The sequence below is a fragment of the Phodopus roborovskii genome, unplaced genomic scaffold (assembly GCF_943737965.1).
Source record: "Phodopus roborovskii unplaced genomic scaffold, PHOROB, whole genome shotgun sequence".
Taxonomy (NCBI): Eukaryota; Metazoa; Chordata; class Mammalia; order Rodentia; family Cricetidae; genus Phodopus; species Phodopus roborovskii.
In genome coordinates this window covers 19,454,505-19,482,026 of record NW_026126410.1, presented here as the reverse complement: position 1 = coordinate 19,482,026, position 27,522 = coordinate 19,454,505, and the positions used below count along the sequence as shown (strand labels likewise).

Sequence of the window (27,522 nt, the reverse complement as noted above, 5' to 3'; positions counted from 1 at the left end):
CCACAAGGAAAACAATTATCAATTTACCACAAAGCTGCCAATCAAAACAAGTGTCTTTTCCCCAGCCCAACAGGCTGCAAAAACAGACTGGCAACAGAAACCCTTAGTCTTGGAAAGATATTTTTAAATGGTCTTTGACCAAACAGTTAAAGTATTTCTTCCCAAGATTACTATCTGCAACCAGACCTTTCCATGCTCTATGATAAAGTAATTAGACACAGTAATTATTATCTTTCACACGTTTATAGGCTTCAAGTCAATACTGAGGACACCCTCCCAGTGTCCTGAGGTAAGAGACTGGGGCAGGAGACTGCCTTGTTCAAGTCCCAGCCTGGTTATCTAGTGTGTTTGAGGCTAACCTGAACCATAGAGCAAAACATACTGCTGTGTACATCCCTCAATGAGCAGTAGACATGTATGTGCTTGCCCCTTCCTATGCATAATATGCAAATAGCGTGGGAGGGGCGGGTTATAGGAGGAAAGCAACACCAAGGGTTTCCATTCCCCCACCAGCTCCTGTAAGTTCTCCCAGGCACTCACCATTTGGGATTTCCGTACTAGCTATTTTAGAAGGTGGTGATGAGCCAGCAGAATTTTTTGCCACCACACTGATGATGTAGTCATTTCTTTCAAGCTGTATCTCTGCTTTGTGTTGAGGATCAAGGATCTCAGAAAGTGACTGTGTCTCCTCATTTGATGTACAGGATATATTGTAGGAAAGTATTTTCCCATTAGCTTCATTAATGGGTAAAGGCTAAGAAAAACAGAAAAAAAAAAATTCTGTCTTTAAAATGTGCAAAAGTTACAAGGCCCTGGGCAAAGGCCATCAGGAGGGAACTGGGGATAAGTTCTCAGTACAAGTGACAATAAAATATGAAGCTATCCGTAGTGTGAAACTCAAATTTTAAAATCCACTGAGAGCATAGTTAAAAAAAAAAAAAAAACATGAAATACTAAAAAACCACATTTGTTGTTAAGTATGAAAGTCTACAGGAATTTAAATGTGAAGAAATATAAAATTGTTTATTTTTATAGTTTCCAGAAGCAAACATGTAAGACTGATCTACTAGAGGAAACAAAGCAGTATGGCATAGTGTCCTAGCATACTTAATCTTTTCTCCATTTACATACTACATGACTGCTACAAAAACACCAGGAAATACACAAAAACTGAAAGAAGGGCTGGCAAGATGGCTCAGCAGGAAAGGGTTCTTGCCGCCAAGCCTGAAGACCTAAGTTCAATCCCTGGGACCCACAAGGTAGAAGAAACAATTCCCACAAGTTCTCTTTGGAACTCTCCACACACAGGCTTCACATGATCAATGCAGGGAGCTTAAGACTGAGGCAAGTACCCTTTCAGTGCCTGGGGAATAAGGAGTGATGAGAAATACAGGCTGGGAGATGGTAAACTTAGCCAGTCTGGGAAGCCTCGGCTCCTTGTATACATTTCAATGCTTTGTATTTCATGAACCATTTACCAGTACAGTTGAATACTACATAAACAAGTAAAATTTAAAGTATCCACAGAAGCCAGTTTACCATTTGTACATTAAGCATTTGAGCAAAAATACAAAAACAAAAACAAAAAATTGGCTAGGATGCATTCATATATTTCAACTCAAAACGAGACAAATACAAATTCCTCTTTGAAGGTGAAGAAAACCAGAGAAAGCGTATACATACTAATAGATAGTATTACAACAGATGACAGAAGAGAATATTCCAGACAGCAAATATTGGTGTGCACTGGCTGGAAAAATGTCAGGGGACTCAAAACAAAATGGACACATTAAAGGAATAGGGATTTTTTTTTTTTTTTTTTTTTTTTTTTTTGAGACAGGTCTCATGTTGCCCAGGCTGGCCTCAAACACACTACATAGTCGAGAGGGACCTCACATTGATCCTTCCATTTATACTTCTCAAGTGCTGAGACGATGTGAGTGCCATAATAGAGTTTAATTGGAAAAAATAAAATAAAATTAAGCATCCAATGACACAATAGATATTTACCTTCCAATAGATTATTAAGTTTTTTCCATCAGAGCTCCACTCTCTCCATGTATCTGGTCCCCGTGAAGGAACTAGGAAAGAGATTTACAACGCTGAATTTGAAGACACAAACTGCAGGGCTGTGGACAGTATTGGTGACTAATGAGGGTGCTTGGAACTTCATTCTAGGGCATCTAGAATTATCCATAAAATGTGGCTTCCATTTATAAAGTGAAGCAACAGAGAAGTTCTACATGAAGCTAAGCTCTCAACCTCTACAGAACACAGGGCCCAGAAAATGGGTTAAAATCACACTGGTGGCCATGTAGCTGTCCCCAGGCAGCTCTGGCTCACATCCTCCTATCTCCCCATCTGTAATGAGCCGTGGCATCACCTAACTTACTGGCTTCTGTGGTTAAATGTCTCTTTTCATTGCTCCACTTGCTCCATTTCCAGAAAGTCTCAGTAGAACAACGGACCCGAAAAGTATATAGAGTGTATGGGGTTAATTTGTCCACAGCAACAAGGTAACTCGACTCCTGGGCTCCTTTGACAGTGGCATTCCGCTATTTGAAAACAAGTAAATACATATATGATGCGTGTTTGTATATGCCACACATGTGTAATACATAATATGTCCACACACATTATACTTTTTGGTATAAAATCAGTCTACACTTGTAACATAAACCAACCAAATGTCACACCAGTTTGCAATTATAGTGTTTTAATTTTTACGAAATACTATGTCAATAGAATTATCCACAGTGAATGAAAGTGAGGATATGGCCGTTCCTAGGTACCAGGGGAGCACAGCCAGGCCGGAGAGTCCCACCATGGGGTCAAAAGAGGAAGAGAAAAGATAGGGGACAAAGAGAGCACATGGGAGCCCAGACAGCATGCAGCCAAAAGGGCTAGGTTACATGGAATAAGAGGAGCTGGGGGAGGGAAGCAAAGCTCAGGGCTGGAGAGGCTTAGGGGAGGGAGTGGGGTATGCCAGCCAGGATGACTCTGTAACTGACATTTTCGAGTGGGGCCTGAGTGGAGTCTAGAGGCTGGCATAGATCTTGATGTGCTAACATGCTCCGCAGGCACAGGTTAATGGAGGAGCCATACATCCCTAAGCAGGAACCAGCTTTAAAGTTGCCAAGAGAATACTTACTGGCTTTTGTCTAAATGACAAGAAATTTCTTGGGACCTAACACATAATAGCCAATAAAATAATGGGATGCATTTTTAATCTAATTATTAAATCTTAATAATAAAGGTCAGTTAAATTATATAGATATTATTTTTGATAATCAATACTGGATGCTAGAAGTCATCCTGGAGGCAAATGGTATGGTTTATGTGTGTGTATATGTCACCTAGGGCCTCTAGTACATTACTGAACATGTAGCAAAAAGACAAAATACCAAAAACAACAACAACAACAACAAAAAATAACCCCGAAAACAAATAACATTAAAATGAAGCAATTTTACACAAATCTGAATATGAATCTGCCAGGAAAATCTCTGAACTCTCAGTTGCTTTATTACAAAGTGGTTTTGCAGGTCAAACTGTGCACTTCTGAATGCTTTTACAGAAACCAATGAATTTCCAAATTAATATTCAAGTGCAGTACCATTTTTTTCAGAGTCAACCACAAATTATAAAAGGGTACAGGACAAGTCAACCTAATTATTTTGATTGTATTAAAAAGTCCTGTTTTGACTTATAATTACCAATTACTACTTGCTTCCACCGATGCACTTAATAATTTAAAATTCCCTTCTACTCTCTTGTACCAGTTAGTCAAAGGCTACAGTCAAAGCTAATTCTTAATCTCAAAACTTATTGCATACCAGCTACATGCAGGCATTATACACTAAGCCAGAGAGCATTCTGAACAGCACAAGCTGAAGTTAATTATATTCTTTACTTTCCAATTTTATAATTGTTTCAAATGCAAATTACAATGTTGCCATTATTTTTGTATGTAAGATCTTTCTTGGTTTAGTAAATCTCTGTAACACATATTTTGTTTAATTATTCTTTGAAACTGTGTATTTAATTTACAATAACCAAAAGGAAAGTTTTCAGGAGAATTTTACTTACCACTTCTTGTTCAGAACTAGCTTTACAAATTTCAATTTCACATAAGAGATTAATCTTTGCAAAATTTCCTGGCAAATGCCAGGCAAGAGAGACAACTGTGGAATTGATGTCCTTCACTCTCAAGGAGACAGGTACATGAGGAGCAACTGTAAAACAGAATTACAAAGATTGGGGCCTTCAAATGCTTATGGTGAAAAAGTTTCCCCTAGTAAGACAAACCAGAACCAAAGTATGTGTGTATGTGCTTGGGGAAGAAGAGTAACGAGGTACGATTAATGCCAAAAATCAATACCATCTGTGTGGAAGCCATGAACCTTATTTTTAATCTTGATTATCATACCAATGCTCACAAAGAACCAGCTGTGCTCAAGGTTGTTGTTCATCTGGTGCTGAGAATACGAGGTGGCAGGAAGATCAAAGTTTAACAGACTTGTACACAGAGAATGACAAATACACAGAGTGACTGACATCCATCTGTCCCAGGTATGTGTGTGGCATTGATGCTGACTGCTACAGGACTGCAGTGTGGCTCAGGATGGGGGGAGGCTAACAGGGGCTGTGAACTCTGAGGAGGGAAGGAGGAACCATACACAGGGAAGACAGTGAAAAACCGAATGCAAGCAATATCTTCAGCTACAAAACATCGCCTTTTGACTCTAGGATGAAACAGGAAATAATTACTAAAACGTGTGTTTTTAGCCCTTTCTTCCTCGAGTTTCTGTGAGGTCTGAGGATGTGGGTGAGCCTGGCAGGAAGTTATATTTGAGCTGATAGGACAACCACAAAAATACTACACATATCTTATTTCTATTCTGAGCTATGTATTATTATTGGCCAAAAAAAAAAAAAAATCAGAAATCACTGGTATAGAAAGAAGTTAATAACTAGTAACAAGCAAAATGAATGTCTCCTAGGGATATTATCCTAAGAAATACCAGTCTCAAATGGTTACACACTGTGAAGTTTCATTTATAGTATACTCAAAATGACAAAACGGGGATGAAGAAGAGGTAGCTGGTGCCATTTGACACAGAGACAGAAACAGAGACAGAGTGAGAGGGCGTATCTGTGCACAGACACAGGTAACCACCACCAGTCTGAGGGAACCCCCCTGCGTTGTCCCTTCAGCATTTTGAACACACTCTGGTGAATGCACATAGAACAGAGCAAAGAGAATCATCTAGGTTAGTAGACTAGAGAATGATATGCACTGGTCACTGGTTTTATTGTCATCACTGGAGAAAGACAGAAGTATTAAAGTTGTAATCCATTATTTTTGCAATAACTTCTGAGTCAGGAAAATATTTCAAAGTAAATATTCTCAAGAACTGTTCAAAAACATGCTCAGAAATCAAGAATGACTAGACAAAGCTATGTACAGTTGCCATCTAAGTGACTCAAATTTTTATTTCAACTCAAAATAACTAGCAAATTTGAAGTTGTTTGTTTTAATATTTTAAAATAAAAATTATAAAAATTAATTAGTTATAAACCTGAAAAAAAACTCCAAAGAAAATAACCAATGTATACTAATCCCTATAGTCACCTTTCATGAGTCCCAAGGCATGTCACGTGTTATTTTTATTGTGGTTATTTATAGACACTGGCTGGCAACCGCGGCTCACCTCGTTCAGTTATGTTGATGAAAACTGCTGATTCTGCGTGTCCCAGTGGATTGCGACCAGTCAGGGTGAAGTTATGAATTTCTTGGCCCGGAAGCATTTGGAAGGCTAAACGGTAGCTTTCATTTGTAAGAGTTTCAAACCTTTTAAATGTGACGGATTTTCCCGAAATGCTGTCAGTTACAAAGGAAATTAATTTTAGGATAGTAAGATTAAATATTGTGAAGGGGAAAAACATGGGGAAAAACATCATTCTAAAAACTTAGTTCCTTATTACAGACTGATCACAAACCCAAGACAACAGTGTGTGATACAGAAAATTGCCGGGCATAAGCCACCACCTAGACAGACTTTATCTGGGGCCCTTCCTGGTGGGCTTCAGACTGAGGAGGCATGGAACTGCACCTGCCCACACAGCGTGTGCACTGGCATGACAGTAGGGTAGCAGCCCGAGCCCGTGTCACTCAACCGGTCCTCCCAAGGTTCTGGCCACCAACACTATCCTGGTTACCGTTACCTTTCAGATAGAGTGTAATCTGTATTCCGTGGGCCCACCAGTCCTGTTGGCCTTCCTGGATTCCAACTACATATAACCTCTTTGAAATCATGTGTCTCACAATTCAGTTTCTGAGGAACATCGGGTGGATCTACAAGGAAAAAGGAAGACAAAGGAATTACATATATTCTCCCCCCAAACTGCATAACTCCCTTAAAATAATTTGCTGCTTATACATTTCCTTCTTTAAAAGGGGCAGCAATTATCACTGTTTCAGCAAGATGTGTTGTTGCAGTTTGTATTGTACCAGAAATAGTGGATTAAAACATTCTAGAGGATGACTCTTAACTCAGCGCCTATATAAACTCCCAAGAGCAACTTGAGAAATGAATTAAATTTCTTTTTCCTTAAACTTTTCTTCAAAGCCTTTCAAGCTAAGTCATCAGAATCTACAGTTTGGAACTACTATCATGTCCCATCTATTTACACATTGTGATTGAGGAAGGAGTATCGAGCATGCTAAACGTTGAGGCAGATGCTCACAGAAACTATTTGCTCTGCCTGTACTTTGGGGCCTAGGAAAAAGGAAAGGTCGATTCTGGGGGAAGGTGTAAACACTTTAAAGGGATGTCTAAAGATGCCACAGTTTGGCACTTCATTAAAGAAACTGATCTCAATAATCATGTATAACCAAACACAAATAGACACTAATGCTGCATTTATACAAATAGTTTTCATTTTCTGTGAAAGTTAAAAATTATTTATCTGCCTGTTGAAATACTACATAAAAGTAATTTTGTTTTTGAAGGAACTGAATTTTTCAGATACAACCTCGTTGTCAACCAAAATACAAATATTTCTATACTCATCTGAGAGATCCCAGTAATGTTTCAAATTTCTTATTTACTAATATTCCATGTATGCATGGTGTATGAGGCATGTGTACCATGGAGTATATGTGGAGGTCAGACGATGGTTGAGTGGAGTTGCCACTCTCCTTCTATCTTCATGTGTGTTCCAAGGACTATAGTCAAGTCACAGGATTGTGTGGCAAGTGTCCTTACTTGCTGAGATTTCACGGGCTTCTCCAATGATGTTTTAGCTAATACTGAGGATGATTAGTGAATGTTTTACAATTATGCAATTAAGTAAACATTGGTTTGCTTATTTTGAAAGTCATCTTAAACCTAAGGCAAAATTACCCACCACTTTATTAAAATTACATGCTACAAATCTGGAACATATTCATAGTGATGATTATTTTAGGATGTTGAGTATGCACATTAAAGTAATCTGTTTAAAGTCAAAATAATAAGAATAAATTAAAAAGCAAGAAAGTGACAAGAGAAAAAAATGAGAGGACAATGTTTGAAATGTACTGATTTTCTTAACAAACAAATTAACTTATCAAAGGATTAAATCGAAGTTAGGTAAATCTAGATACAAATCACCCATTTTTAGTACTCCAGCAAACATAAAATACAATTTTTAAAAACACTATTCAGTGACACCATGGTGGCATGCACCTTCAATCCCACCCTCTAGTAGCTACAGGCTGATCTCTGTGAAGTTCAAGGCCAGCCTGGATGACCCAGAATTCCAGGCCAACCAGGGATACATAATGAGACCATGTCTCCAAAACCAAAACTAAAGTAACACAAAGAATCACCAAGTAGCTAGAAATAAATTCAACCAAAGATATCCAAGACACTGTACTGCTACAATAGTTCACTAAGTGATTAAAAAAAAAAAATCACTAGAACAGAGTAAAGAGGAATAATAAAATCCACTCAACTCTCTCACATACCTTTAATCACGAGACCTAGAGATGAAACTCAAAACTTATAAATTCACAGTACCAGAGACAATGGCATCATTGCCCCAGGCAGCGCCATATATGAGGAGGCAGAAAGTTCAAGGTCAAAACTAAAAATCCTAAGCACAGAATTTTCGGAGGACAAACTGCATGGGCAGAGCAGCCTGCTACCCCAACATCAAGACACACTGTAGGCTGCAGGAGTGGTCAATCACATTAACAAAGGTGATTGCTCCCTGAGCAAGGGCACACCATCACAAACAGACTACATGAAGAATAATAAGGCTTCTAGCCCTTCCTCATCCTGCTGTCCTCAAACACGCTACTTTGAGTGTTGGGAAAGACACAGCATGCCACCAAAATCACCATAGTATTTAAACATAGTACTTAAGAGTTTACATTAGTTAAATTGGAAACTAATGTGAATGAAATTACTCCTAAGCTATGTCCAATTAAGAAATACTGCACATACTAAAGACTTTGAATCAACTATGAAGTTAGGAATTTAAACTAAACCTCAGTTGCTAGATGTCTCAACCTTATTATGAAACTTAGAACTCATATAGAAATAGGTATGCAGGAAATAAGATCCAGGCTCCTACACAAGCTTTCTAGAGCCTTTGTATAGTATTAGTACCAATGAAAAGGAAATAAGGAAAAAACAGAATCAGCTAGCAGAAAAGAAATTAAGGCTAGAAGGGGACCAACACAGGCTAAGAGGAACTATTTGACATGATATACTTACAGCCTGCAAAGACAACTGTTCCATACACATTATCTTCTGTTGTGAAAACCACGTTTGTTCCACTGTTTTCAGAAACGGAAATATTCTGGATACGGATTGCAACGTTTTCCCCATAAAGATGGATAAGAGGACAAAATGTCTTGCCAATCTGTCCTGAGAGCACTTTTGTTTGACTTATACAACAAAATGTTATGTCTGAGCCTGCAAGAATCACTTTGTCTTGAGGGAAAACATTGGTCTCAGAATTAGGAGTCCCTAGAAAGAAATGAGAGATTGCAAACATTACAGACATCTTTTACACAAAACCATCTCCTTAGAACATCTTCTTTTCTGCCTCCTAGGATTTTTATTTTCATCTATTTACTTACTTATTTTTGTCTATTTTTGTAGGTATATATAGTATGTGTGTTTCATATAGGAGTGGGTATGTGTGGAGACCAAAAGTTGACATGAAGTATCTTTTTTAATGTTTCTCCACTTTATTTTTTGAGATAGGGGCTCCCACTGAACCTGAACCTCATTGACTAAGCTAGACTAAAGAAAAAGTTCCAGTGATTTGTTTATACCCACCCTTGGAGAACCAGGGTTGCAAATGTTAACCATGCCCAGCTTTATAGCAGGTGCTGGGGATCCACACTTGGGGCACAGAACTGCTTGAGTGGCAGGCACTTTACCAACAGAGACCCTTAATTTTATTATTTTGAAACAAGGTATTATTCGTAGCTCAGGTATTATTCGTAGCTTGGAATTCACCATGGAACCAAGGCTAGCCTAAAGCTTGCAGCAATCCTATCCCTTGAATGCTGGGATAATAGGCATAAGCTACAACACTTAACTCCTAAAAATGAGCTTAAACTAGTTCAGTATCCACAAAACATACTGTAGATGTGAAATAACACAGGCCTCTCAGGTTTTAAAGGAGCAACACACACACAAGAAATGAAACTGTGGCCTTATTCCTGTACCCAGGGACAGAGCCTTATTTCTGTACCCAGGGACAGAAATGGACCACAGGTCAATGTTGATGGTCACAGGTTAATGCTTGCACAGCAAAATATCACTCAATATGTAAGTTTATTTCTTTGAAACTATCCTGTGTTTTTGGAGTGGATTTACTTCTCATCAGACAACAAGTGGGAAGAACTCCATAGCCTAACTAGCAGCTGGCTCTTTAATCACAACTCTGCAGGTTAAGGTCACCAACCCCAGCTCCACGCCCAACAGCTGACTTTTATACAGTGAACTCTGGTCACCTTTCTATCCCTCACTCTTTCCTGCCATCTGGCTTCTACCTCCACTAATCTACTGAAGTGAATCACTGGCCCCACATTTGGTCCAAGGGCCCATTCTGATTTACCTTCCAAACCCCCTCCTCTCCTGGGTTCCTCCACAGTGAACTCTCTGGGCCACTTTTAGTCCTTAGGCTATTGTCCTTCCTTCTGTTGTCAGGACAGCTTCTAAAAAGAAGCCTCCAAGCTTCCAATTCCACTTTCCAAAGATAAACTGGCCACTAGAGTTTAAGTACTTCAAGTCATATACACATTTGTGGTTCCTGAAGGGGCATTTCCAGCTACACCCATGTCTTAGGATGCCCAGTTGATGTTTCCAACCTCTCTGCTTCAGGCTCAGCATATTGAAGATGAAATTGAGCTTTCCCACCCAACTGGTTCCTGTATTTGCCTTCTCCATCAAGGCCTCCCAGCCACCAAAGTAACAGACACTGTGGGCTCAGCTTCTCCCTCCATAAGCACCCACTCTCCAAATCAGACTCTGCCTCTCACATCACATCCCTCTTATTTCTAAACTCAGCTGTCCTGAGTTATATTTACAGTGTCTTGCTCAACTGCCACAGATTCTCCTTATTTATCCAGCTGCTTCCGCTCCTTCCTTATCTGATGTTGCTCCAGAGAGCGTCCACCTGCAATGAACACCAAACATTTTCTAGACCTCAATTGATCAGCACTGATGACCCTGGCCCCCACTCTCTGCCAGCATTTTACAAACACCTGTTAGGAGAGTTCTATTTACTAGAAAACTGGTTTTTAGCACAGCCTTCTGGAGCTAGTCTCGGACTTGAATCCACAGTTCTGGGATTCAGAAAAATAAAGAACATACACTAAGCCATACTCTTCAGCAGTCTAACTCATGAGGAACAAGAGTCTGTAAAGGTAAGCTTACAAGAAATGTTCTTCAGTAAGCTCCAGTCACTCCACACTTTATAACCAGAGAAACGATGATAGTCGATGTACCATCTAATGCCCACGGAGTAAGTAGCACACTGCAAGGGCAGCTCTGAGGCCCAATCCCAGTGGTGAACTGTATCCTGACCGTTCAGTGTTGTGTTGAATGATACCTAAAAATAAACACAAAGTTATGCTTCTGAACAGTGGTACATTCTGCCTTTCTCCAGGATAAACAAACAAACAGAAAGACCTCAAAGACTGCAATCAGCCAGAGTAATCTTATAAGGGTAAATGCTCTGCCCATTTGTACAATAGCCTGTTTTCTATAAAGCAGTGGTTCTCAACATTCCTAATGCTTCAACCCTTTAATGAAATTTCTCATGTTGTGGTGACCCCCTGCCATAGAATTACCTCCACTGCTACTTTGTAATTTGCTACTGTTATGAATTGTAATGTAAGTATCTGATATGCAGGATTGCCACACCCAGGGAAACCAGGAGCCAAGAAACCAGGGAACCAGTGACATGATGAGTTAGGAAAAGAAAGAAGAAAGGGCTCTCATCTTCCACTGGGGCACTTAATAAAACACTCCTGACAACTATAAAGAAATAGCAATGTAAGCTTGTTATTTGGAAAAATGGAGATAATTAATGGAAAGAATCGGCTAATGGAGTTAAGAGATCTCTGTAATTGAGAAAAGAGTCCTGAAATTACAGCAAGGCCCTGTCTCTACACAAATACAAGCTTGTTCCAAGGAGAGACATGGGGGAGGGGCAGTTCTGGACAGCAGCTCAGGGCCTCCCTCTGCCCATCCTCAGGTGCATGGGACATTTTCCGTGGCTGTGTACACATGTGTCTTAAATGAAACCCTGCTGCCTAGCATTCCTCTTGTCCTAGTATCCACCTGTCTTACTTTTCTTACCTGTTCCACGTCAGAGAATAAGAATAAAGTAAGTGTAAGTTATAGAAAACCATTGAAATACTGAGCTGGTGGGGGGGGGGGAGAATTACTATGTAAGACCATGTGTCAGGCTGGGAAATTAAAGCTTACTGATTTCCCAATTATTATCTTGGTTAAATGTTTTAAATACTTCATGTATAATAACAAAGATAAAATAACATCGAATAAAATAAACTGAAAGTAAGCTTTAATTTCATTTATGCAAGGGCATGTGTATTTAAAAGGCTGGGCATTTACTGTTTCTAAGTGGCAGAATCAGTTATCCCTTAATTTCTTAAACTTTCTATTACACAAGTGATTTTTAAAAAAAACTTATTTTTATTGTTTTTTTTTCAGTTATTGTTTCTGTGTATATGTAAGTGTGGGCATGTACTTGCCATAGTGCACATGGGGAGGTCAGACAACAACTTCCAGAATTCAGTTGCTTCCTCTCACCATAGTTTCCAGGGATCAGACTCGGGCATTTGGGCTGGCAAGCTCATGCTTTTACCCCTGAGCCATCCTGCCATCCCACCAATGATTTTGTAAAACCCTGTGTCATACAGGATCTACTTCTTCAATAACCCCAAACTCACGGATGCCACCTTGAAAGCTTTAAAAGCTGTGTGGTTTCTTTAGCATCATAGGGAGATGAATTTTTTGCTCCAACTTACTAATTTTACTGGTTCCATGCTCGGATTCTGTAGAACCTTGATTTCCCAGGTGGCATTGGAGGGGTATGGGAAAGCAGAACCTTTGTCATTCCACCTCAGGTGCAATGTGGAGCTTGACAAGTCAGCAGACAAACTCAAACTCGCAGGAGTATCTGGAATCAAAGCTTAAAATAGCAAAGAAAAGCAAAAACCTTTAGTCAAATAAGTAATGTAGCGTTCCCACTGTACTTCAATTTACTAGTGACTTCTAAACTTCACAAATAAGTAACAGGGCATAAACACAGAGGTTTTTATTTGTATAGGCAGCTCCCAGTGGTTGATGGGACAAACTTGAGAGAAATGTCAGCTGGCTATTTCAAAGACGTAAAGACATGACATTTCCTACTGCAGATAGTAGCAGAGTTCCCTCATTATGCTAGTGTCACCTGGTTGGGGACCTACAAGGAAGCAGTGAAAAAGTTTGCTCTTGCGGTGTGTCAGCAGGCTGAGCCTAAAAAGAAGAAGAAGGAAAAGAAAAAAAAAAAAAAAAAAAAAAAACGACAGCTGGGAAAGGACCCATGTGATCTCAGAGCTCACTTACTCCCAGCAGCCGAGCCCCTCAAATGGGGGACACCACCCACTTAAAGAATTCAAAGAGTTGCTCCAAGCTGTGGATGTCATTAAACAACAGTACAACAGTGACTGTTCTAATGGTTTTGGCACTGAGCACAGAAGCCGAAGGCTAACTATGAAGAAGGGTTGGCTTGGCAGAGCTCAGCTCAGTGTGCAGGGGCCTGAGATAGACACAAGCCAATCAGCTGGGGCAGCGCTGGAGAAATCTTGGTTAGAGCAAGAGGCTCTGGGGTGTAATGTCAAACAATGGAAAAGACAAAAATCTGCTCTGAAGAAATGACTGGATCAGGAGAATGAAGGATTCACCTTGAGGAGAAAGAAATAATGATTTCTCCCAAGAACCCCACAAGCTCTCAGGAAGCAGCAGAAAGAGAAGAGCACGAAAAGCCATGGGAAGATTCCAGCTGCTGGCTGCGGATGGCGGTGTTAGGAAGGAGAGAGGTGGGCAGAGTGTTCTGCAGCCTGCTCTGTGAGAATCACCAGCTGAACCAATGTGTGGAGCCCAGAGGAGCTTACAGTGTGGGATGGAAAAAAAGGAATGTGCACACAGATATAACGGCTGCAACAAATGACTACACCTTCCAGGAGCGGGTCACACCAGCAAGAATCCAGAGATGGAAAGAGCTCAGAGTTGAAGGGAAATATAAACTGCAGGACCACGGAGCAGGTGTCAAGTAGTCCAAATAAGACAGAGTTCAGGAGGAGGAAGGAGAGTACACAGACAGGGGTAAGAGGATGCTTCTTCTGTATGTTAGTTGCTTTTCTGCTGCTGTGTGAAAACACTATGGCCAAGGCAACCCACAGAAGGAAGAGTTCATCCAGGCTTACATTACTAGGTTTGGGAAGGCTGAGGCTCTGACACTGAATTATAGAAAGTAAAAGATAAACCCTGCTCAAGATCTTGGACACGTGTAGATGCTGATTACTGAGAGGAGGTAACAGGAAAAGCAATGCTTATGTCTTCAAAAGTCCCTGCCCACAGGGGATGACCAAAAGCCTCAGATCAGCGGTGAACAGGTACTCATGTGACATCATGTATGGAATATGCGTTCACCAGTGGCAGAGACAGAGCTACAGATGTTCTTGCAAGATTCTCCCTCAAATGTTAGGCATGTGAGGATAAGTTAGAGGAAGCCCGGAAACAGGCTCTTTCTTTTCTCACTTCTAGTCATTTCTTATGAAATTCAAGGGCTACTAAATAAAGTCATGGCGAGTGAGAAACCACAGGAGTAAATGTTCAGGGCAAGTGGGCTGGCCATCAAATACAAGAAAATGGCAGAATAAATCATTATTCATTTGTCAGTCTTGGAACCTAAAAATAAGTCTATAATATTTGGTTTTACTAATATTTGCTGAACACAGTGTTTTACGCCAGACTTAATATTTAGAGCTGCATATGATCTGGAGCGTGTGGATTTAAAGTCTGAGTTCTGTAACAAAGTCGGCTCTACAGGGGCATGGAGCAGGCTTCACAGAGAACCCTGAGTGGAAACTGCATGAGAAAGCAAGTGCATGAGTAAATGAGAAGCACAAAGTGGATCTGGTGTCAAGAGGGGGCTGGTTCAGGTGCCAGCGGCACTCAAGGGTGAGTCAAAATTTCAGTGTGGTAACTTAAACATGATGAAACCAGAATCCTGAACTGTAGCAATGCTGACCCATGAAGGATGCCTCCTTTCTACAACTAACACCAAAGGTCTTTTGATGAGCCATACAGAAACCTGCTATTGTAGAAGCTACCTAAAATGCATACACATTTGAACAGAATTTAAATGACGTCACCATATAATGGTGGAGACAATGCCCCAACTAGACATATTGTGCCAAAAAGTAAAATTTCCAATGCTAGAAATGGGTTATATCTTACTGAGTCATTGGCCAAAGAAGTTCCACACCATCACCCCAAACATCACATCCTATTGCCAACTCTACTGGTTACTCTCAATAACCGGATAGTAGGGCCCTATTGCTGAAGACACAACTTCCTTATGACATTGAACATGGTGAAATTGAGCTGTACCCAATTAGAAGCATCACACCTACTGGAAGCTACCTTTGCATACTACTGGAAGAGAAAAGTAATTATATATTTCCAAATACAGGACCCATGACATACAGCAGCAAGCTGCCTGCACAACAGGCTGGAGCACTAGTGGCATGAATGCTATGGGAGTCACCAACCACATTTTGATGGGAATTTGAAGGCTCACTCCATGAGATGGAACCAATATATGGTATTCTAAGTGGCAAAGAACCTGAGAATAGACACGCCATAAGACCTAGGGAAAAACCTCTACTCTTATCCTACTATGGATCATAGCAATAGCATGACTTATTGCTATACCCACAGATCAGAGCATTGCTTAATGCTCACTGGAGAAGCTTCTTGCAGTAGATAGTAATTAGCACAGAGACCCACAACTGGACAATCTTCAAAGAGTGAGAAGTTTAGGAGCACTCAGTCTTAAACGGGGTGTCTATCAAACCCCTCCCCACCAGGATTAGGGATCTATGTAAAAGAGGCAGAAAGACTGTAAGAACCAGAGGTGGTAGAGTGACTTGAATAAAACACTATCTTCCATACATAACAGGACGAAGCATGTATGAACTCGCAGAGACTGTGGCTGGATGCATGAGACCTGCACAGGCTCAACCAGACAGGGTCCCAGCACAGAGAAGGGGAAGAGAACACAAAGTCCCAGCCGTAATCAAGAAGCTATTTGCAATTGATATTGGATAGGAAAGGGGAAACCAATGGAGTGTCACTGGGCCAGGAACAGTTGTCCAGAACAGAATGGACTCCATGTCTTTTGTGTGCTTGGGGGGAGGGGTCGCTTGTTTTTGTCTTGATTTCTTTTTTGTTTGTTTGTTTGATTTTTGTTTGAGAGAGAGAGAGAAAAAAGCAAATGTGAATTTGGGTGAGTAGGGAGGTGGGAGTCTGGAAGGACCTTGGGGGAGAGGAAAGGTAATCAATTGAAAAGTATTTTCAAATAAAACATTTAAATATGCAAAGCCAAAAGAAGAAAGAGAGAGGGGAGAGGGAGAGAGAGAAGAAGAAGAAGGAGAAGAAAAGATCCTTCCTTGCCTGAGAAATCCATGTAATTTACTTTTTAGCAGTTGGGTGACTGAAAAACACAGGTCACCATCGCTATTTCCACTGAGAGACAGTGAAGGCCATGATTACAAATGAAAGGATTTAAGAGACAAAATCCCACTCTTCCTTCTCTTGTCTCATCATAGCAGAGCAAGCTGCCCAGGGGCCCCATGAACTGCAGTCTGCCTGTCTTTAGGGCTAAAACAGACATCTGAGAATAATTTTAACTTGCTCTCTAGAAACTCTGAATTGTCCACATAGAAAGGAATTTAAATTGACAGAATGACACAGCTAGCAACCATACACACACACTCACACAGACAGACAGGCAGGCAAACAGACAGACAGACAGACACACAGAAACACAGACACACACACACACACACAGACACACACACACACACACCTGCACCCGTGTGCAGGTCAGAGGACAGCTTGGGAATCTATTTTCTTCTTCCACCTTTAGGTGACCTCTGGAGACTGAACTCAAATAGTCAGGTCTGCATGGCAAGTGCTTTTCCTCCTTCAGCCAGCGATCAGGAAAGACTGTGTGTGAAAGGCCTTATCATTATTATCCTTTCAAACACCTAGGCTGACACAGATCTTCCCCAAGACATGACCACTCCATAGAACTGGATGGATCGGAGTTAACTTTCTTCTCTTGCCCTGGCCTATAAGTCATTGTGTTATTTTGACGTCATCCTATCACTGGTCTCAAACTAACAAGCCTCTTTGCTGCCATGTGAGAAACCTGTGAAAGTCAAGTTCTATCTCTGTCTCCCTGAGTTGCCTCTGCACTTCCTGCATACTGGTGGCCAATGTTCTTGATGCTCACTTAGGAGACCCTGGTCAAATGCCTGTGCACAAGGCAGAACACAAAGTCCCTGTCCCTTCTTTCAAAGAACACACTTCCTGTGGAGAGAATGCACAGAAAACATCTAGCTACAGTCTGGACCATGAATTCAGTTCAGGGAAATTGCCACAAAGAACTACAGCATGCCCAAGTGTGAATGAAGAGCAGTCAGAGGCTGAATTCCTGGAACAAAGCACACCCGAGAAATGCTGGGACATATGCATGAATCGAGGCAAAAACAGCCAAGATAGTAACCTGACTGAGGGGAGGAACTCAGCTTGTCTACATTGACTAGAAGATATATTTGCTTCCAACCTCAGCAAGGACCCTGAGTGAAAGAGAGTAGCAACATAAGTGAAATTCAAAGAATCATAGTTTGTGCCAGCTCCCCATCATGCCAGCATGGGTATGCATACTAATCTTCAGAGGCTGAGGCTGGAATCACAAAGCCAAGGCCACCCTGAGCTACATAGCAAGCTCCTGTCTCAAAAACAAAAAGCAGGTGACAGGGATAATAATGAAGAAAGCAAAACTTTCTTTTAATACTTACAAACATCTTTTTCATTCAGTGTGAATTTGCTTTGAAAGCCATTTAGGTAATTTATTGTTACTTCATGATCGCCAGGTGAAAGAGCTGCAATTTTAATGTTTGTTGACTCTAACCGATGACAAGAATGGAGCCTGCAATGAAAGAAATAAAACTTTTAAGTAGCAGATAAAAACCATGCCACGCTCATAAAAACTTGACTTAGTATAGTAAGCACTGGATACCCTATGCCTTTGTGTAATGCTGGGTTGTATGCAGTACATGCTAAGACCAAACAAAGAAGAGTTAATGGTAGTGGGGGAGGGGGGAAAGCTCCACATGCTGCTCCCTTTAGCACAGAACATGAAGGGACTGTCACCCAGTGCCCCGTGCTAGAGGCAGAGCTCAGCAGAAGCCAGTAGAAGTCAAAAAAACTGGACCGTGGTTCCATTGCACATACCCTCTCTTCTTAGCCACTGCACTGCCTGGACACATGGTTTTCTCTAACAAAATTTCACTGTTTGGGTTTGGGAAAGGCTTCTAGTCCCCTCTGGATCATAGGGTCTTGGAGACACATGTTATTTTCCTCTTTGGTTTCACAGCCCTTTGCTTCTCTATGGGACATGTTTCCATTCTTGTTTTTGCTAATAAGGACTTTCCTCTTGTACCTCAGTTCTCACCCAGCACTGAGCACAACTCGGTCTCATCATTTGCTTGACTTTGGGCTTGACCTTCCAAGCTTGCTTCTTTAAGTTAGGACGTGAAACCATCAGAATTCTCCATTTCATTGATTCATCTTGGCTACAAAGTCTTGCTTTCTTTTTGAGCCTGTGTCTTCTGCTGCACCCCATGGTCTCTGCTACTTTGTAAGTCATGTAACACTGAAGTCAGTAAGCTGCCCACAGTACTGCTGTGGTTTGTTGTGATCCCCTGGTGAGCAGGACCAAAGTTGGTTCCCAGCATGCCATACCACAGCCAATCTTCATACCAGCTGGGAGAACTTATCTCCAAGACTCTTGAGGAGCCAGACTTATTATCAGCCATCTGACAAGATCTGGCCAGCGCCAGCCTAGGGGTTCTGTGGACTTCTTATGAGTCTTTTAAATAGAAAGCCATCCTCCCTTCCCTGCCTCTTCTTCAAAGGCACTGCTGCTCCTCATGTCATACCTGGAACCATAAGATTCCACGCAAAAGATGGCAAAGGAACCAGATGACAAGGAAAGGTTCATCGACAACTGTGCCAGCCTTGGACTGACCACGTGCAGACCACTTTGCTGATAGTTAACACCTGTGTGGAGCTGCTGTCACTGTTGCTGGCATTTTCTGTAACACACATATTTCAATCTGACAGAGACAGATCCTGGCTTGGAGTAGAGCCATGATGGCCCCTGGGCAGACCAGAACACTGTGGGTGAAGCCCCTGGGACATGAGGACACTGTGGGTGGTGTTCCACTTTCATTCTGCATACAATGCATACAATGCATACAATGGGGAAAAAAAAACTAAACTTTTTGCTAGAAGACTTTGTTTCCATCTGGACTAACATAAGACTTAGAATTTTTAAGAAATAGAAGACTGAGTGAAAATGTCCTTTAAGTACCCAGAAACAACTGTCACACTCTAAAATAGCCAAGAAGGAAGCTCTGGATTACAGCTTTGCAGGGACCCCAGAATTTTATTACCTGTCTTTAATGCAGACTTCTTTAACAGTTGCAGGGCTGACCCCAACAGGTGGTGTCCACGTGCAGTCCCACACTAGCATGTTTTTGGTTGTACATTTCAAATCTTGAATTGTCCCTACAGGAGGAAAAACAACATGTCCACACACAACACAGAGCACAAACCATGACTCTCTCTGGCGTACTTTGAGGGTCAGGGTCTCCGTGGCCAGACAAGTACTGGATCTACATAGCACCACTCCTTATAACTGCCTTTCTTATATTTATGGTTGTGAGCCTAGCCTTTAACGGCTGAGCCAGCCCTCCAGCCCTAGAACTGCTTTTCTAACTCTGCTTTTTTGTAGTTAGTATGTATGCATGTATGTATGTCCCGGAACTCGCTCTGGCTGGACTCGAACTCACAGAGATCTGCCTGCCTCTGCCTCCCAAGTGCTGGGATTAAAGGCGTGCACCACCACCATCTAGCCAAAGAATACATTTCTTAATTTAAGATTGTAACATAACCACATCACCATCCACTTCCCTATGCCCCCTGTAAACCTTCCCATGTATTGCTCTCTTTCAAATTTATGGCCCTTCTCTCTTCAATTGTTGCTAATTGTTGTTAGATATATTTGTATGCTAGATAGGTATGTATGTTGACTACTTAAGTGCAACCTGTTTAGTCCATATAATGCTACCATTGGCTAATCAGCTGGTACGCACTTTCCTCTCCCACTCTCACATATTCTGGCAGGAACCAAAAGCTCTCTATCTAGAGTTAAAGCCACTCAACAAGAGGAAAATCATGCCTGCCACTGGAAATCTAGCCAACTAAGTGGGGCTACTGAAATCATGGATCATGTAGGATATCCACCACTTATCTAAACCATCACACTCTAAATATGTGTCCTTATGCCCATAGATAAGCATAGTTAGTCCATATCCCTCATCAAGGTCACTTCTTTTTCCAACGGGTGGAGACTATTAAAGGAAACCACAACTGATCAAAATGAAAAGCTGTGAAGCCCAGTGAGAACCAATACATTTACAAAACAACAACCACATCTAAGGCTCAGGTTAGTGCAGAGGGAGGGGTGGAGAGACTGTCAAAGACACAGCAATAGGGAGTTTGCTGTGGGAGGGACTGTTGTCTCCTAGAAATGTCAGAAGCTACGCCTAAGAGGTCTCATTAATGTGGCTGCTCAACCGTGACCTGAACAAGGAAGATACCAATAGACATGCTAACATAGAGATCGCTCAGGAGGCCTCACCCCTAGACAAAGAACTGCAGTCAACTAAGAAATTGTGTGTGTGTGGGGGGGATGCGGGGACGGTGGACAGTGTGTTTTGTTTTTGAAACTAAAAGGCAACTTGTGGAGTGATTGAGTAGTAGTAGGGTTAGACTACGAGCAAACACTTCACTTCCATGGAAAAGAATTACTCCCGAAAAACTCTTAGGTGTACACCACAACTGAAAACCTGCCGAGCTGGGGCTCATTTGCTGTTTGCACCAGACTGCCCCTCCACAGGAACCTACAATCAATCTTTTCATTGTTGTGAAGCCATTATAGGCAAACACAATGAACTCACACCACCTATAGAAAATGTTCTTGTGTGTGGGGGCTAAACAATGGGAAAGAAACAAGTCAGAAGATTACAGTTCTAGAGTCTTTATCCACACCCATACAATGGCACTGCATGATAGAATACATGGAACACAATGAAAAGTCACCCTGGAATGGAGCTGGAAGGAAAAGAGCCTAGAAAGGGGAGGAGAGGGGCAAAGGGATGGATAGAAGGTGAGAGGGATGGATAGAAAGAGGAACATGAGAAAAGAGGAAAGAAAGGAGGAAGGGGAAAAAGCATAAAAATTATCTCATACTCTACAATGTCTATGAAAAAGCTTATTATCTTCATGTATTACAGGTGTGGTATTTACTGCTGCCATAAACTACAAATTAATATTAAAAGCCAGAAATGTGCACATTAGAAGCCAGCAGTTATCACAATCAAGTTATTTACTCAGTGATCTTGGGAGAATTGGTCTTTTTTAATTATGTAAATACTATAAAAATAAAGCTGACCAGCAGCAGGATGATATCCTTCATAGAAACAAGCCAGGCAGCATCTGCATAAACATTCCTAAACTTTTTAAACTACACACGAGAAGCGCATGAAAAGAGTTTAGATTCCACTTAGAAGACTTTCTTCAGTGACAACATTTGGGACAGAAAACAGCACTGCTGCCTGGGAGGGGCGGAAAGGGCTGGCTACGGGGACACAGTGGGCAGTGTCTGCACTCTGGAACCCAGCCAGATCTTGATGGTGCCTGGGGGTAGCAACTGCACATTGTCAACACTCAGGGAACTGTACCCTAAAGGAATGCATATCATTGTGTGGAAATTATGCTTTATTATTTGTATAGGGTAAAGGATTATTTCCATTTGCCTTTAATAAAGAGGCTTTTCAGGAGAAACTAAAAAGCACATAGGAAAAGGACTACAGAGAAATGGGTTTTAGCCAGTAAAACCCTGAAGAAGTCAGTAGAGAAACAGGACCCTGCTTGCTCATTTGTCGCAAGGCTTACTTACCCCTCTTCAGACTGTGTGCTTGCACTGTCAAATGCAGAAGAGTAAGTGCTGACAGGAGCCACGGCAAGTGTGAAGTCATTCTCATTCTTATACTGTCCACCATCCAGGATGGCTGTTTCCACCGTAAGTAAACACCCATCGCCTGTGCTGTGCTGTGTTGTCAGTCCTAAGAAGAGACAGGAACACCATGGCTGTCCACATGGCTCAGAAAACACACTTTAGTACACAACTCCAGAAGCTGTCCCGACACACACTGAAGCATGCATCTCCATCCTCGGTAGAGAAGCCAAACTCAGCTACTCTGCCTTTCAGACATCAAAAGCTGCTTGCAGATGCTGTTTTCAGGTGTTCGCCTCCACAATCAACAGTTCAACAGGCTTCCCATTCAAGATTATGCCTCAACACAAGTGCATCGATCCACATTCTACCCTAATACTGCTAATAGAGGAAAGCTAATCAATGCCGGGACTGATGTTAGCATACGGTTTGAGCCCTAGATATCCCACTGACTGTGCAGCCCCAAATATACTCAAAGGGACCCCCAACCAATCTGTGCCTAAGTACTCTTCTGAAAGCTGAGGTGCAAGTGCATTTTCCTATGAAATTTATTATGAGAAGCAAGTAATTAAACACATGCAAAGCAATTGAAGTGCGCACAGCTGGTGGTCAGAGCTATATGTTTACAGCATACTGTGTGGGAGACAGGGAAGAGAGGAAACAAGAGTGACTCCTAGTCTTGGTAGCTACAAAACAGTGAATGGACATATGATTTAAACATTTCTGGGTGCACGAAGAAGCGGGCAATGAGATAGGAGGTACAAACTAAAGGATTCAAAGATCTGTTTTAGGGCAAGCACTGGTGTGATCCTATTCCATATCCCAAACAGAAGCCTCCTCCTACAGAGCAGAACACTGCCCAGGGAGAACCAGGACAGCTCGCACAGACATGGCTGATTGGACCACTAACTCACTAGAATAACTACACTCCTTCCCATATCCCTACAGTCCATCTGGCAACCGGCAAGCCCTTCCACTGCATAGCTTTACAGTGCATAGGAAACCAAGCACCACAAAACATACAAACAATGTCTAAAATGTGAAAGAGACTCAGAATAAATGGAAAACAACAATTACTCCCAGAAGAAACAAGGCCAGTGTGGAAAGCAGCAAAATTCTAAAGATTACATTTTTCCTTACAACTGAATGGTATTGCACACACGGGCACCCCCAAATTTTTGTTATCCATTCATCTGCTGATGGACAACTAGGTTGATTCCAATTTTTTACTATAATGACAAAGGAGCAATATTACGTTGCAAATACCTTTAAAATAGGGTATGGAGTTCTCTATATGGAAGTTCACTGAGACAGACCTCATGGCTGGTTAATTGCTATGTGTGATGTTTTTTACTTGCAAGTTTTTTTTTCCTTAATTAGAAAGTCAATGAAAGAGGACAGCCAAAAACTTCATAGTCTCCTGTAAGCAAGGGGACAGCCAAAAGGACAAGGAAGGCATGCCATGAGTGGAGTAACTGAACACAAAAATAGCTCTAAAAAGGTATTGAGTGATGTTAAAAGATTTATTATTGTTGTTATAATTGATATGTGTGTCTCTGTCTCTCTGTCTCTCTCTGTCTCTCTCTGTGTGTGTGTGTGTGTGTGTGTGTGTGTGTGTGTGTGTATTTCCATATGCACTTGGCTGCCTGAGGATGCCAGAGAGGGTATCAGGCCTCCAGGACCTACAGTTACAGGCAGTTTAAAGTTGCATGATAATGGGTTCTAAGATGGGAACTCAGATCTTCTGCAAGAGCAATTGGCATTCTTAACCACTGAGCTATCTCCCCACCTGCATACAAAAAACAAAACAAAACAAAAAAAAAATAAATAAATAAAACACTGAATAATAGTAGAGACAAAAATAGAAAATGGATGAGAGATGGAGACTTGATAAAGAAAAGCGATCTGGCTTCTCTGTGACTAAAGCCTGAGACACAATACATTTGTCACTGACAGAAAAAGGAACACTCTCTTCTTGGCTATTATTGAATACTGTGGAAAACACAAAAGTGGATCTCAGATACCTTACATAATTATAACCCAAACACATATTAGGTGCAAGCACATGCTTCTAACCTGTTTGTCTGTTTTCCAGGTGAGTAAACACGTTCCTAGTCAATACTGATGTCACCTCACACACTTATTAGCATGAAAATGTATTCACAGAATATCCATAGCACCCACTGCTAAGGTTACACAATTCCACAGCTGTGCTGGAATGGCTCAAAAAAAAAATCACAAACTTTACCCACCAAATGGCTCAACATATGCTGAGAGAATGCCTCACTACCAGCTTATGGTTATTCTAGACAGGAAACTCAGGTTCCATTGCAATGCCAGGAAGAAGGGATGAGAGGGGCTGGGAGGAGGTGGCCAAGGAAGAGCTCAGGACCAGGTGCTGCCAGACAGAGACTCTAATCTAGGCTCCATTACTAATTAGCAGTGTGACTGAGGGCAAATCACTTAATCCCTCTGGCTTCAGCTTTCCCCAGTGTAGCCCAGAGGCAAGTTCTGTTTACTGGCCCCAGCAGACTCTGAAAGCTCAGCTGCAATCCTCCATCCCTGCCAGCAGGAACAGGCAGTGCAGAAGGCTGGGTAGCTGGCTGGCTGGCCGGCCGGCACAGACCTAGCACAGGTAGAGCCATCTACTGTGGACTCTCATGCACCAGGATGAGGTGATTCAGCAGAGGAGGAAGCAATGTGGCATTCACATGGCCTGCTCAACTTAAAACAGGATCAAGTCACCAAGTCACGGCGACACTATCACAAGATGCTAACAACACACTCAGCTACCCTTCCAACCCAGACTTTCAAACAGAACTGAGAGGATGAGAATTATAGCATGCCTAGAACCTTCCACTGCACTTTCCAGATAAAAGTGATGCTGAGAATTATCTCTCTCCTCTCACTTCTGGCAGAACCAACCACTACTGGAATCTACGCTGTATGGCACCTCACCCTCACCCTTGTTAAGAGAAGAACACATGTTTACAGTATTTCAGGAGTTAACTTTCAAAGTTTGGGTAAGCTACCTCTTGAAGCAGCCACAGGGTTACTGCAAATACCTGGTGGCCAAAGCAGCTAGCAAATGGGCAGGCAGGTGGGACCACAGTCCTGGGGCAATTTAAAGGAGACAGCCAGCAGGCATGTTTTGCTAAATTCATTAGATTTTCAAGATAGGATAGGAATCTGATTTCTTATGAAATATTCAAAAATTTAAACATAGGCAACTGATTCCTATTTTTGGAGCATTCTAGATAACAAACAAACACCTTCAGACTACAATCCTTACAAGATTACTTTCTATGAATAACATAACTATCATAAAAGATTTTAAAAAGTTCTTACATCCTTCTTTATAAGACAAGTTATTATACAGAATCAATTTATCCAACCATTACATGAAAGAAGAAAGTCTATATTTGTCCTTAATGTACATTCCTTAATGTGACCCAAACCTCAAGCTCCCTCCCAGGGACACAGTGCATCTGTGCATCTACTCTGCCTTGCTCTGCCCCCAGTACTATGGCTTTTGACTCACTGCTGAGGCTAATCAGGAAAACGATCCAGAAAAGTAAAGCTTAAGCCAGCAGCTATGGTCCTAATAGCCTGGGTTTAGTTGGTTTCTTTTTCTCCTGCTTTTATCTGGAGGGGGTAGAGGGAGAGGAAGCTAGACAGAGAGAGGAAGAAGTGTGAGTGGAGTGTGTTCTCTCATCTTGCTGGCATTCTGTGTGCCTTGCGCATGGAGGCCCTTAACCCTGGTACTTCTGGAAGCATTTGGAACACCTGCTCAGTCCCAGCCAGGGAGTCAGCTGTCCAGGGCATCTTCTAACTCCATCATAGTGAGATACTACTCCCTTGACATGAATCACAGGAGAAACTACATTGAGCTGGAGGTTTGGGAGAGCAGAGCTCCAGACTCACACTGGATGGCAGAATAGAAGCACAAGAGGCCAGAGGTCACAAGCCACCCAAGCAAGAGGTTACCATCCTGCTCCAGTATTCTCTGTCCAGAGGCACTGCTTTGGGGAGTGCAAAGCGAGTCTGTACACGACCCAGTATCACAGGGACTTGACAGAACCATCTTCACATGTATTCAATAAGATTCTTTGGTGGGTAATGCATATCAAACTGCTATAAAGTTAAAGAGAACACTTTCCAAAATATAAATGATTGCTTTTAGTCTTCACTTAAAAAGACCGAACTTTTGTCTGAGAAGACAAATACATCCGGACCCACAAGACTGCAAATGGTACATCTTCCATTACTCATTCTTTGTAGTTTTCTGAAGAACAAGGTTTCCAAAAGTGGGCAGGGAGAATAAGAGGGGGATTGAGATGCAGAGATGAGGGGAAGCAGGCACTGAGGAAAACACAGCTTAAAACTGCCCTCCATGCCCAGCACGGATCTCACTGCAGGCTTCACCAGAACCAAAAACCCAAGCTATTGTACCTCTCTACTTCCACCTGTTTCCTTTCTTGACGGATTCCCCCTGCATCCACTTCTGTAGCCTCCTTGTGCTTTTGACAAAACTGCTGGCAAAAAAGAGTGATGTGCTCACTGTTACCACTAATTCCCTACAGAAAGGGCAGACCCTGTGTTTCCACTGTCACATCCCTGTCAAAGTTGTCAGTGCCTGGCCCGTAAGCATAACAGCATCTTCACATATTCTCTTATCATTAGGCCATGTGATATCCCCAGTATTGCCTACACGAGGGAAATGGAAGCTAGATGTGAGCTTCCCACACCTTGCACGGAGGCACCCCAGTACCAAAGCAAGCTGACAAGGCTATCATGGGGCTTGTTGACTTTGTGCAAAAGCAGTGTCTGCCTACCACTTCTAAGAAGCTTGGCCTCATACTAGTCAGTTTCCACATTTGGTCTTGTTAGAAGTCCTTCAGTGACAGTACATCTTTGGTGACTGGTGGGATAAACCATAAGGTTCATCTCCTATAAACATCTACACACTGATGGAAAATAGGGTGGTGTACAATCTGTCTCCAAAGTTTGAGAGACTGCATAGTACCCAATAGGTTCACATACCACTTCAGTAATCATGGCTTTGGGAGAATGAAACAGGGACATTATTTTCCCTTTTGAAATGATACACATGACTTCTCCAATCTGTTATTGAAGTTCTAGGTCATAAATACCTATTAAGTTGGTTTTGACCTAGCAATTTTGAATTGTTAGGTAACTCTGTTGACTGGGCCTTTGTGAAAGCATAGGAAGGCAAGACAGGTGGGACTAGGAGACAAGGAGGATTCTGGGAGATGTAGTCAGAGAGTCAAGATGTAGGGACTTGAGAAGATCCAGACCCTCTCTCCGGTAAGATAAGACCACATGCAAATACTTAGATTGACAGAAATAGGTTAATATTTAAGATAGAGATAGCCAATAATAAATGCTAGTAACAGGCCAACAGTTTATATCTTAAAAAGAAAGAAAGGAAGGAAAGAAGGAAGGAAGGAAGGAAGGAAGGAAGGAAGGAAGGAAAGAAGGAAGGAAGACAGACTCTTGGCATGAGAGTGCTTAGGGAGTCCACTGTATCAGACTTTAATCAGC

At 41.8% G+C, this 27,522-nt stretch overlaps 1 protein-coding gene across 1 annotated transcript in view; it reads right to left on the bottom strand.

The window, feature by feature from the left end:
- Lifr (LIF receptor subunit alpha) overlaps window positions 1-22,074 on the bottom strand; it is a 34,924-nt gene extending 12,850 nt beyond the window's left edge. The window contains exons 1-12 of the mRNA XM_051182509.1: window positions 21,901-22,074; window positions 19,331-19,445; window positions 17,672-17,802; window positions 12,566-12,729; window positions 10,947-11,121; window positions 8,769-9,023; window positions 6,229-6,358; window positions 5,715-5,884; window positions 4,090-4,235; window positions 2,393-2,555; window positions 2,011-2,081; window positions 541-754 (exon numbers count right to left, since the gene is read on the bottom strand). Of these exons, the coding sequence (XP_051038466.1) occupies window positions 541-754; window positions 2,011-2,081; window positions 2,393-2,555; window positions 4,090-4,235; window positions 5,715-5,884; window positions 6,229-6,358; window positions 8,769-9,023; window positions 10,947-11,121; window positions 12,566-12,729; window positions 17,672-17,802; window positions 19,331-19,445; window positions 21,901-22,039 (1,873 nt within the window). The 5' untranslated portion in view covers window positions 22,040-22,074. The remainder of the gene's footprint in view (window positions 1-540; window positions 755-2,010; window positions 2,082-2,392; window positions 2,556-4,089; window positions 4,236-5,714; window positions 5,885-6,228; window positions 6,359-8,768; window positions 9,024-10,946; window positions 11,122-12,565; window positions 12,730-17,671; window positions 17,803-19,330; window positions 19,446-21,900) is intronic.
- Between the last annotated feature and the right edge of the window lie 5,448 nt (window positions 22,075-27,522).